This window comes from Petromyzon marinus, chromosome 63 (genome assembly GCF_048934315.1).
Source record: "Petromyzon marinus isolate PM22_M1 ecotype Great Lakes invasive population chromosome 63, UKy_Petmar_22M1.pri1.0, whole genome shotgun sequence".
In the NCBI taxonomy this organism is placed as follows: Eukaryota; Metazoa; Chordata; class Hyperoartia; order Petromyzontiformes; family Petromyzontidae; genus Petromyzon; species Petromyzon marinus.
In genome coordinates, this window is record NC_133729.1 from 8979392 (window position 1) to 8991024 (window position 11633).

The 11633-nt window shown below is 54.2% G+C and overlaps 1 protein-coding gene across 1 annotated transcript; it reads left to right on the forward strand.

Annotated features, from left to right (window-relative positions):
* Window positions 1-463: 463 nt before the first annotated feature.
* Window positions 464-11610, forward strand: LOC116956086 (hydroxylysine kinase-like). The gene is made up of 5 exons (XM_076053971.1): window positions 464-932; window positions 2555-3907; window positions 4474-4616; window positions 5739-5919; window positions 10434-11610. Exons 2-5 carry the CDS (start codon window positions 3508-3510, stop codon window positions 10943-10945), a joined length of 1236 nt encoding a protein of 411 aa, XP_075910086.1. The 5' UTR covers window positions 464-932; window positions 2555-3507; the 3' UTR covers window positions 10946-11610.
* The last annotated feature ends 23 nt before the right edge of the window (window positions 11611-11633 follow it).

The following is an 11633-nucleotide window of genomic DNA, read 5'->3' on the forward strand; positions in this document are numbered from 1 at the left end:
CCGAAATTTTGGGGCGCGCGCCCTTGAAGTTACATTTGTTAATGCAGAGCAGCAGCGGCAGCAGTAGTAGGAGCAGCTGTAGTAGTAGCAGCTGCAGTAGTAGTAGCAGCTGCAGTAGTAGTAGCGGCAGTAGTAGTAGCGGTAGCAGCAGTAGCGGCAGCAGTAGTAGTAGCAGCAATAGTAGTAGCAGCAATAGTAGTAGCAGCAATAGTAGTAGCAGCAGCAATAGAGACAGCAGCGGTAGCGGCAGTAACAGCAGTAGTAGTATCAGCAGTAGTAGTGGTAGCAGCAGCAGTAGAGGCAGCAGCAGAAGTAGCTCCAGCAGCAGCAGCAGTAGCTCCAGCAGCAGCAGCAGTAGCTCCAGCAGCAGCAGCAGTAGCTCCAGCAGCAGCAGCAGTAGCTCCAGCAGCAGCAGTAGCTCCAGCAGCAGCAGTAGCTGCAGCGGCAGCAGCAGCGGCAGCAGCAGCGGCAGTAGCTCCAGCAGCAGCAGCAGCAGCTCACGTGGCTCGCCAGGCCGCGTGAGCTGCTGCCGGAACAGAGCGCGATCCCGCGGTGTCCCATCGAGCGTGGGGCGGTGGGGGGAGAGAATCGATTCCAGAATTGAAGTGGGGTTGACTCCAATCCCCCCCCACCACCGCCTTCATTATCGATTCACAAATTTGAAATCGGAATCGAAGTGGAGTCGACTCCAAATCGCAGGTCTATCCGCGCGATGTTTTTAAACCAATTAAACTGATGACTCGGCTCGTTCGTCCACGGTCATTAGGGCAACGTGACTCGCTTCCTGTACGATAATTAAAAGTTGTCGTCTCGTTTGGAATCAACTTCAACATTGTTAGGGACAGTCCGGCATCACCGGAGTCTGGCTGACCACAGCCTGCTGTTGTCTCTTCCGGAGTGAAGATTTGGTTCGTGGTGACCTCTCGTGCGAGGTGGGTGGCTGGGTACGTGGGTGGCTGGGTGCGTGGGTGGCTGGGTTCGTGGGTGACTGGGTGCGTGGGTGGCTGGGTGCGTGGGTGGCTGGGTGACTGGGTGCGTGGGTGGCTGGGTGGCTGGGTACGTGGGTGGCTGGGTGCGTGGGTGGCTGGGTGGCTGGGTGCGTGGGTGGCTGGGTGCGTGGGTGGTTGGGTTCGTGGGTGGCTGGGTGCGTGGGTGGCTGGGTGCGTGGGTGGCTGGGTGCGTGGGTGACTGGGTGCGTGGGTGACTGGGTGCGTGGGTGGCTGGGTGCGTGGGTGGCTGGGTGCGTGGGTGGCTGGGTGCGTGGGTGGCTGGGTGCGTGGGTGACTGGGTGCGTGGGTGCGTGGGTGACTGGGTGCGTGGGTGGCTGGGTGCGTGGGTGGCTGGGTGCGTGGGTGGCTGGGTGCGTGGGTGGCTGGGTACGGGGGTGGCTGGGTACGTGGGTGGCTGGGTACGGGGGTGGCTGGGTGCGTGGTTGGCTGGGTGCGTGGGTGGCTGGGTACGTGGGTGGCTGGGTACGGGGGTGGCTGGGTGCGTGGGTGGCTGGGTGCGTGGGTGGCTGGGTGCGTAGGTGGCTGGGTGCGTGGGTGGCTGGGTTCGTGGGTCGGTGTGTGGGTAGGTGAGTGCATGCTTAGGTGGGTAGTTAATTCTCAACTGAACTCAACTAATTTTACTTAACCAGGTGAGGCCCACTGAGCTCTGTAGCTCTTTTCAGAAGCGACCTGGCCATCACAAATGATAGCTCAACGAAGTGGCGGCTTATCATTATCATTACAACGCCCACATTTATAGCAGCAGCCAAATGCTCTAAACGCGTGATATTGATTCTAAATGTGGAGGGAAATCCATGCAGACACCGCCAACTCCAAATATACAGCAGGCATCGTCAGGGGTAGGGATCAAACCCACGACCTCCTGTATACCTGGCGAGGTAGTTAACATCTAGCCACCGTGGAGAGATTCTAATAATCTCACTCAAGTAACTGTGTGGTGGATTGGTTTAACATTCATTCAGAGTGACGGCAGGTGCGAGATTGACCTCTGGGTCACCAACACCACAACAGCAAAGTACAAAGTATGCAGACGAAGCATGGGTGTGTGACCCTTTCTGGCAATAAACAGGAGTAGTGTGAAGATGTACACACACCAAATAGATTAAACCTTTTGCAAGGAATCAAAGCACTGCATTAACCACACATTCTTCTTGTGGTGAACATGCAAACAAACACGGCTCTGATAATCTACGGGCATTGTCTTTGAAACTGATTGGTCTACACCAGAGACAGCGGCCTTCTTTGTGTCCTTGTCTCACTACTACCAGTGTCAGACCAGAGGACAGCGCCAAAAGGCGAGCAGCACAAGGACAATGCCACACATGTCAGAGCATTCATAGCTCGAGTTGAGCAGCTACATCATGGGAAACATGTTTGTCCGTATCAAAGTATGAAAACTAAGAGGAGGTTTGTACGTGCTGTTAAGTCGATAACCTACTTGCCGCACTGCCAACTGCGCGGAAGGCAATCTCTGCGCGATCCGCCAACGCTGCAGGCCACGGCCCAAGCGCTAACCCCGGCCGCTTGCGCCGGTTGTGTCACAGGTGTGTGGAGGGACCCCGCGCTTACCAGCGTCTCTCCCTGCCTCCTTGTTCCCCGCGTGCCGCCCGCGTCACGCCTCCGCCGGAGCGGAGAGCCCCGGGGAATCGGGGGTCTGAACAGAGAGGCGTGGGCAGAACGACAAAGAAAAAAAACAGATCGCCCCGTCTAGCCTGTAACAGACTGTCGGAGCTGGTGCTGTTAGCGAGCAACTAAGAAGGCCAACACGGCACACAAGGGGGTGGGTGACCAGCACCACGCCCCGGCCACCTTTGTCTCCCTAGTGGCGATATTTACACACCGCACCAGGTACTCATTTGAGACTGAGTCGACCTAGGGGAGGTCCAGAGCCGATTCAGATCATCGTCACCGGCGTTGGCCGTGAGCGGGAATCGAACTCAGGTCGCCGGGTTCGTAGCGCAGCGCTGACCGCGACACCACCGCTCCCCAGAACAACACACGCAGACAGACACAGGGACAGAGAGATGCACAGCAGACGCATTGAGAGACCAATAGGAAGGTAGACAGACTGCAATCGGGACAGAGCTGTAGAAAAAGAGAAGTTAAAGGAGAAAGGGAGAGAGAAAGTGGAGAGGCAGGAAGTGTGACAAAGACATTGAGAGACGCAGAAGTGGGCAGAAGTTCAGAGAGACCGAGAGAGGGATCACAACCACAGAGAGAAAACTAATGTCTTTAGAACTGATGCGTGTGTTTAGTTTGTTGTCCTTCCCCCGCGCCTCCGATTAGCACGGTTGGCTACGTACGGTGTGAAAGAAGTTCAGCGTTCATGCACACAAAAAGAGAGATCTGTAGACGAAAGGGATAGATCAACGTAAATACACAGAGAGAGGGGGGAGAGAGGGGGGCAGAAGAGTTTGGTGGGATAGAGAGAGAGAGAAACAAGGGGACAGGGAGAGAAGCAGGGAGAAATAGGGACCAGGCAGAGAGGGGAGAGAGGATGTTGGGCAGGGACGAGCAAGGTGATGAAGAGGAGGTGGAGGAGGAGGAGCTGGTGAGACCCAACGTCTCGCCGGACAAGGTGAGGGAGCTGGTGGAGAGGCTGTACGGCATCAATGCCACCACCGTCACCGAGCTGGGCAGCTACGACGACCAGAACTTCCACGTGGAGGCACGAGGCCACGCGGTCCCTGAACCTTCCGCCTCCTCGTCGTCGTCGCCGTCCGTCGTGTGTCCCCACGGCTACGTGCTGAAGGTGACCAACTCAGCCGACAGCCGGCACCGCGCCGGCCTCCTACAGGCGCAGACGGAAGCCGTGCGTTTCCTGGGCGAGCGCGGGTTCCCCGTGCCGGCGGTCGTGCCCGCCGCGGACGGGCGGCTCATGGCGATGGAGACGCTGGGTGAGACGATGCCGGCTGAGCAGTTGGGTCCACGGTGATGGTGACGGTGTGGGTGTGTTGTTGTTATTAAGTCATGGGGTTGGGTGTATGATAACCAAAAATCACAATTGAAACCAGTACCGTGCTGTATGCCACAAAATAAAAACCAAATAATTGAAATAAACACGTAAAAACCCAATACGAAATCATCCCTAGACAAATAGGAGTATAAATACTGAATAAATACTGCACTCACCGATAATGATGATCAAAAGCAGGTGTTTTGTCCGTGAGTGGGGACCGGTAGTGCTTATTCTTATTGTCTTCGTTATTATTATTTAGCTTATCTAGCAAAGCCTCACCTGAGTCTTATGACAATGATTGCTATGTCAGGATAGTCCCACGCGAGTCATTCGCGGTGACATTTTTTTAAACGTGTTAAATTTTGGCCACGGCACCAGCACGCAACGACGGACTACTCGTGCAAATTACGTCACGGACAAGCTGGTGAGCGGGTGACCGGGGCGAATCGACGAGCGCCGGATCATCCCTTGCACGGTGGGCCGTGTCGTCGTGTGTGCGAGCAGACGGCGACGGATCGGAGTCACGCTTCATCGTGCGTCTCTTCACCTTCCTGCCGGGGACGTTGCTGGAGGAGGTGGAACCCGGCGACGATCTGCTCCGGCAGATGGGACGCACGCTCGCCCGCATGAACCGCACGCTGCACGAGGTACGGCGCAGTGCAATGCGCCGCGGTGGCGAGGAGATGTTGACTGCCTCGCCTGGTATGGAGGAGGTTGTGGGTTCGATCCCGAACCTGACGACTGTTGTATATTTGGAGTTTGCGTGTCTCTCACCCCGTGGTCACGTGGATTTATCTCCAGGTCCTCCGGTTTTTCCCTCCACATTTAGAATCAATATCACGCGCTTAGAGGCTTTGGCTGCTTCTATCAATTTCCACATGGTAAGCTACTTCGTTGAGGTATCATTTGTGTCCAGGTCACATCTGAAAAAGGGCTGTATAGCTCAATGGGCCATACCTGGTAAAATAGAAAATTTAAATGTTTAGTTTAGATCTTAATTAACTATCATCATCAGCCGTGATATCTCTCCTGCCGAATGGTCAAGCGAACACACTATATACAATGTCTTTTTTATTTAATTTTCAAGCTTTAGTCCAGCCTGTTGACAATTTGGACATTGATGATGACGACGATGACAATGGTGATGTTGAAAACGATCATTGTGATGATGATGACGAGCATGTTACTGATGATACGATGTTGCTGATGATTCGGATGTTGATGACGACGATGACGATGTTGAAAATGACAATGAAAATGTCATTGTTGATGATGATGGTCATGTCATTGATGACAACGATGCTGTTGGTGAATCAAACGTTGATGATGACGATGGCGATGACGATGTTTAGACGAAAACAACTCTTTGGTTCTTTCGGTAAAGTCACTTAGGTAGAAAAAGAAAACAAAATAAAAATAATATATCACGACGTTTTGGTCGCAACACAAGCGGTCGTCCTCAGGCTGGATTATTTTCTTCCGCCTGAGGACGACCGCTTGTGTTGCGATCGAAACGTCGTGATATGTTATTTTTATTTAGTTTTATTTTTCTACCTACGTGACTTTACCGAAAGAACCAAAGAGTATGGATTCCTGCAGTCACGAAAGCTTCGAATCAAGATTGATGTTGAAAATGATAATTGTGATGATGATGACCATATAATTGATGATAACGATGCCGTTGATGACCATATCATTGATGATAACGATGCCGTCGACGATTCTGATGTTGACGACTACGTGCGACGATGCCACGTTGTCTCTCGCAGGAGTTCCACGAGCCGTGCCGGGCGGCGCTCCACTCGGACGGGCGGTGGGGCCTCCGGCAGGCCCACCTCATCGCCCCGTTCGTGGACGAGGTGGAGGACGTCTCCCTGCGTGCCACGCTTGCTGACGTGGTGCGCCAGTTCCGCGAGCGTGTGCTACCCAACCTGCGACACTTTCGGCCCTGTGAGTGACACGCGACCACTCTGTGTTGCGTCTGCGTCCTCTCCCCCTGTCTTGTAGAGTACGTGTGTGTACATCTGTGTCTTTGTCTTTTGTGTGTCTGTGATCCGGCAAAAACAACCCCCTACCTCCTCGTTGGTCCTGGACGGCAACGCTGTGGTGAGCAGTGTCGTGGGGGGGAGGGACAACTTAATTCGGCCATTCCCCTCATGGCGTTTGTAACCACCACAGCGGCCAAATGGGGGCTCTGGACGGGTGCAAGGCTGGTAATACCTCCACCTTCAATTAATTACCATAAAACCACGTCTAAGCTTGTGTCGGAGGCCCCGGGGAGAAAGGCGTCTATGACGTCTCCTGGCCAAACCCCATTTGGCGGAGCCAGGAGACTGAATCCTTACCTTCGGGGCTCCTCCAGAAACAACAAAAAACCGCTGCTGGTGGCCACGTGGAATGTTCGAACGTTCACTACGGAGGAGAGGCTGCCACTCCTCTCTCGGGAGCTGGACAGGTACCGCCTGGATTTCTGTGGTATTCATGAGGTCCGGTGGACCAGCTCTGGCTCCTACCATGATGAGAGGTGGACGGTCCTCTACTTGGGGCAGGAGATTGCCAAACAACAGGGAGTGGATCTTCTTCTGAACAAAATAATGAAGGGGGTGTGGGAGTGTGGCGGTGAGGTGTGGGAAGCGGTAAGCCCCAGGCTACTTTGGGCTCGCCTTCCCATCATCCGGAGGCGAGGAGTGGTGGTCGTGGTTTCTTATGCCCCCACCGAAGACGAACATCTGTGGAGGGATGCAGGCAAGGCCAATGAGTCAGATGCCTTCTATTACCTCCTGTCACAGGTGCTAGCTAAAGTGGCGCCTCGGGATCGAGTCATCTTGTTGGGCGACTTCAATGCCTGAGTTGGTCATGATTCTGGCACCTGGTCTGGATTGATTGGAAGGCATGGGCCAGATCAGCTCAATAACAATGGTAGGAGGCTGCTAGATTTTTGTGCAGCCCATGGGTTTTTATTACCAACACGCTGGTCCGGCATCAGCGCATCCACACAATATCATGGATGCATGCCGGGTCCAAGCAAGAACATCTGTTGGACTACATAGTGACAGAACAGCGGATGTGGGCCAATGTCCTTGACACCAGGACCTACCGTGGAGCTGATTTGCCCACTGCATCGACTTGTCATCTGTACGATGCACCTGCCATTCTTACACTCTGGTAGTGGGTGTACACCCAGGACCCCATTCAAATCCAAATTGGCCTGGTCTCCGCTAGCTGATGAAAGTTGCAAGCGAGAATTTCATCATCGCTTGCGGCTGGGGTTGGCATCATCCCCCACTCCTCCAGATGTCGAGAGGAAATGGGTGAGGTTTAGAACATCCTCCAGTTGTCGAGAGGAAATGGGTGAGGATTAGGACTGTGGCTCATGCAGCTGCAATGGCTGCTTTGGGTACATGGTCCAGACCTCCCCAGAAACCCTGGCTGACGGAGGTGTTCAGGCTGGCTGAGAAAAATGACAGGCCCACTCTCATCATCTACAGCATCCCACGTCAGAGAAGGAGGAGGCTTACCACAGCCTTCGCTCGGAGGTTCGGAGAGCCGTGAGGCGCTGCAAGGATAGGTGGTGGTTGCGGGTTGCTGAGCAGATGGAGTCTGCCCCAATGACCCGCGATCACAAAACTTTATTTAACTCCATCAAAAAAGTAACCTGCAGCACCACACCTATTACCATCATTAGGGGAAAGAATGTTGATCAAATCTCTGACCTCCAGGAACAGTATTGCAGATTTGCTGAGCATTTCTGTGAGGTCCTGGTGGAGGGGAAATCCCTCAACCTGGAAAACATCGTGGGACAAAGTGGGGATGATCCTGCTGAGGTTGCGGTGTCTCAAATATTGGAAGAAGTCACCTCCTGTGAGTGGCTTGCTGAGGTGCCATCTGTTGAGGAAGTACTGAAGGCGATCCAGAGTGTAAGACCAGGAAAGGCACCTGGCAGAGATGAACTTCCAAGCGAAATGCTGAGGGAGGGTGGAGTTTGTGCACAGACTGCCCTACATGATATCATAACAACAGTGGACCACTGGGACACGTTCTGCAGGATTGGAAGGATGCCCTGGTGGTCCCCCTCTTTAAGAAGGGGGACCACCCAGACTGTAACAACTACAGGGGCATCTCACTCCTCAGTGTGCCAGAAATGTCCTTGCAAGGATTATTCACCATCGCCTTCCCAGGTACGCTGAAGAGAGGCTTGCGAAGCCCCAATGCGGTTTCAGGAAAGGGCGGTACCAGAGGAATTTCCATTTGGTACAGATACAATGTGAGGCTGATCGATGCCCGGGTGCGGTCAAGGGATGGTTCCCTATTGGTCAACCACGTTATGTATGCTGATGATCTGGTAATCGCTGCTCACTCAGAGTAGGAGTTGGAGGCGCTGCTGCTGAACCTGAAGTTTGCCACTAAGAGGTGGGGCCTTACCATCAGCCCCACCAAAACTAAGCACCTGCCTGGGTATTTTGTTCCATCGGACACTCCACCCCCACAACTCTAAATTGGTGATGGGGCAGTTGTGCAGAGAGTGGAGAGTTTCCCATACCTGGGCAGTATGCTCATGACTGACTCCAGTTTGACAGCAGAGGTCTCACTCCGAATCAGTCGAGCAGCATTATATTTTCATCGGTTGTGTAACGCTGTGTGGAAGCTATCTGGTCTGTCGTTCCGCACGAAGCTTCAGGTCTTCTCGGCCACGGTGGACCTCCCTAATAGAACATCTTCGCCAGTTAGAAAAAATAGGCTGGCCTGCCTATGATCCATCCTGGGTTTGACCAGGCTGGATCACAAATCCTTGAAAGATCTGGACAAAGTCCCATCGGTGAGCTCCTCCAGCAGGCAAGGCAGTGTTGGCTGGGTCATGTAGCCTGCATGCCCAGCCACCGCATGCCTAAACAGCTTTTGTTCGGCCGGATATAGGTGGCTAAACGGACGTGGCACGGGCTAGAGAAGAGATGGAGTGATGTGGTACAGGAGGATGTGGAGCTGAGTGGACTTGCCGATGACTGGTACCAGCGGTGTCAAGATCGGCCTGTGTGGAGGAGGCTCGTGAAGGACGCTACTGGGCAGTTGGAGGCATTCGCCCTCCAACAACGGAGGGCAGAGGAGCGATGCTCACAGCAACGAGCGGAGCGCTGGGTGGCTAAAGCACAGCAAGTTAGCACAGTAGGGGGTACAGGTGGTGCATCAGCCATTCATCTCAGTCAGTCGACCCATGGCACCTGGGTCTGTCCCGTGACCTCCTGCCAGCGAGCGTTCGACACTTCACGTGGCTTCAACGTGCACACAGCCTAGCACAAGCGTCGTGGTGACGTCACCGCCACTTTGTGGCGAATTGCGACTGTTGTTGTTGTGTGTCTGTGTGGGGAGTGGTAGTGTAGCGGTTAGCTCGCTGCGCTATGAACCTGGTGATCCGCGTTCGATTCCTGCTCAAGGCCACCAACACAAGTGACAATCATCTGAACCGGTCCTGGGCCTCCCCTAGGTCGACTCAACCTCAAATGACTACCTGGTGCAGTGCGTAAAAACATGGTCACTGGGGAGACAAAGGCGGCTGGGCGTGGTGCTGGGCACACACTCTCTCATGTGCCGTTCTGGCCTTCATAGGTGCTCGCTAATAGCACTTGCCCCAACAGTCTGTTAAGGCTATAGGGGGATCTTTGTCTCTGTGTGTGTGGAGCAGTAGCGTAGCGGTTAGCGCGCTGCACTACAAACCCCGTGACCCGAGTTCGATTTCCGCTCACGGCCAACTCCAGTGACGATTATCTGAACGGTCCTAGGCCTCCTCTAGATCGACTCAGCCTTACATGAATACCTGGTGCAGTGTCTAATAACATCAGCACGGGGGAGACAAAGATGGCTGGGCGTGGTGCTGGCTACGTACCCCCTCATGTGCTGGAATCTATGCACAAGCATGATTTCTCTTTAGTGTTTATTGTTTTGTTTTATGTTGCACTTCCTTTGCACCATACTTAGCCAACTGCCTTAATCGGGGATGCGAGGGAAGAACAACACTAAACAAATGACCCTCTCGAATGTCTAACATCAGCATGATCATCATCACTCGTTTTAACAGTGCTAAATGTAGCAGCCACTAGTGGCTTCGGTGGTCAATCGAACGCGCTGTATGCAACGTGTTTACATTTTATGTGCAAGCTTTAGTCCAGCCTAGTTAACACTTCTACTACCATCATTGACTGTCAAGCCAAGTTAAAACTGCTACCATCATTGAATGTCAAGGGTAGTTAACACTGCTACCATGATTGACTACCAAGCCTGGTTAGCACTGCTACCATCATCAACTGCCAATGTTGTTAATGCTGCTACCATCATCGACAGTCAAGTGTGGTTAACGCTGCCACCATCATTGACTGTCATGCCCAGTTAACGCTGATACTACGATTATCGACTGTCAAGCCAAGTTAATAACCGCTGGCATCTGGTCATCCTTCCCTTCCTGACCCACGCAGCGATCAACCACAGCGACTTTCACGACCAGAACCTGCTGGTGCGCCCCAAACCCTGCGCCGGCGGTGATGGCGCTGGTGGCTGGGAGCTGTGCGGAATCCTCGACTTCAGCGACGCGTGCGCGGGGCCGCTGGTCCTCGACGCGGCCGTCGCGATGGCCGACGTGGTTGCGTCGGCGCGCCACCCAAACCTCCGGCAGGCCCTGCGCGCGGCCGGCGTCTTCCTGGCGGCGTTCGAGCAGGAAGCGGGGGCCCCACTGACGGCAGCCGAGCGCGGGGCCCTCTTCATCCTGGTGGCCGCCCGCCTGGCGCAGTCGGCGGTGCTGGCGGAGCGCGACGCACGCACGATGGCGAGCGGCGGCCCGGCGGGCGGCCGGGCGCGTCGCGTCGGCGCGTTCGTCGCTCAGGAGGCGGGGCGGGTCAGAGAACTGTGGGCGGCGGGGGAGGATGAGGCGTGGCGCTGCTGGAGACGGGGGAGCGACCCGCCGGACGAGCTGGGGCTGCCGAGAACGTAATGTCGTTCGTCCCGCACCTCCCTTTGGCACAGTTGGCTACGCACGGTGCGGGAATGACATTCGTTGTACGTACGTACGTGTGTGCATACGTACGTGCGTATGACAGCACCGCCAACATCGGGAGTAGGGGGCGCGTGTAGATGATACGGTGATACTGTGGCTCTCATCGTGGACCGACGAATGTCACAACCCAATAAGTGGGATGACTCTCGTGTGGATGCACGTATGTTGAACTTCTTTCGCACCGTACGTAGCCAACCGCATGCCAATTGGAGCATGTGGAGGAAAGACAACAAACTAAACACAAAAATGCATTCTTAGTCCTGCCCCTGGCCCTGCTTATAAACCCATCCCAGATTCATTGTCTTTGCGAGACCAGTGTATTTTGGTTTCGTTCCGACTCGGCAGTGGCAAACCACCTGAACCTTGAAGGCCCCTGCGTTCACTCAGTTGGGCTGTGCCAGCGCCCAAAGGGGGTATCAGATCCGAGGGATAAAACCAAAAAGCCTGGCCAGGAAGTGTCAATCATGCAATAGAGGGAGATGAGACGTTCACTAACCCCGAGAGAAAATCGATTCCCCACTTTTTTGTTGTCGAATATATTTAAATCAAGTGCTCTAATCAGATTGCATTGTGATAAATGCCTGCTATCTCGGCATATTTGGCCTCCTTTGTATTGTCTGGTTCA

Coding starts and splice junctions, on each gene's coding strand:
- LOC116956086 (XM_076053971.1), top strand. CDS start 3,508: ATGTTGGGCAGGGACGAGCAAGGTGATGAAGAGGAGGTGGAGGAGGAG. Junction 3,908..4,473: donor CATGGCGATGGAGACGCTGG/GTGAGACGATGC, acceptor GTGTGCGAGCAG/ACGGCGACGGATCGGAGTCA. Junction 4,617..5,738: donor TGAACCGCACGCTGCACGAG/GTACGGCGCAGT, acceptor TGTCTCTCGCAG/GAGTTCCACGAGCCGTGCCG.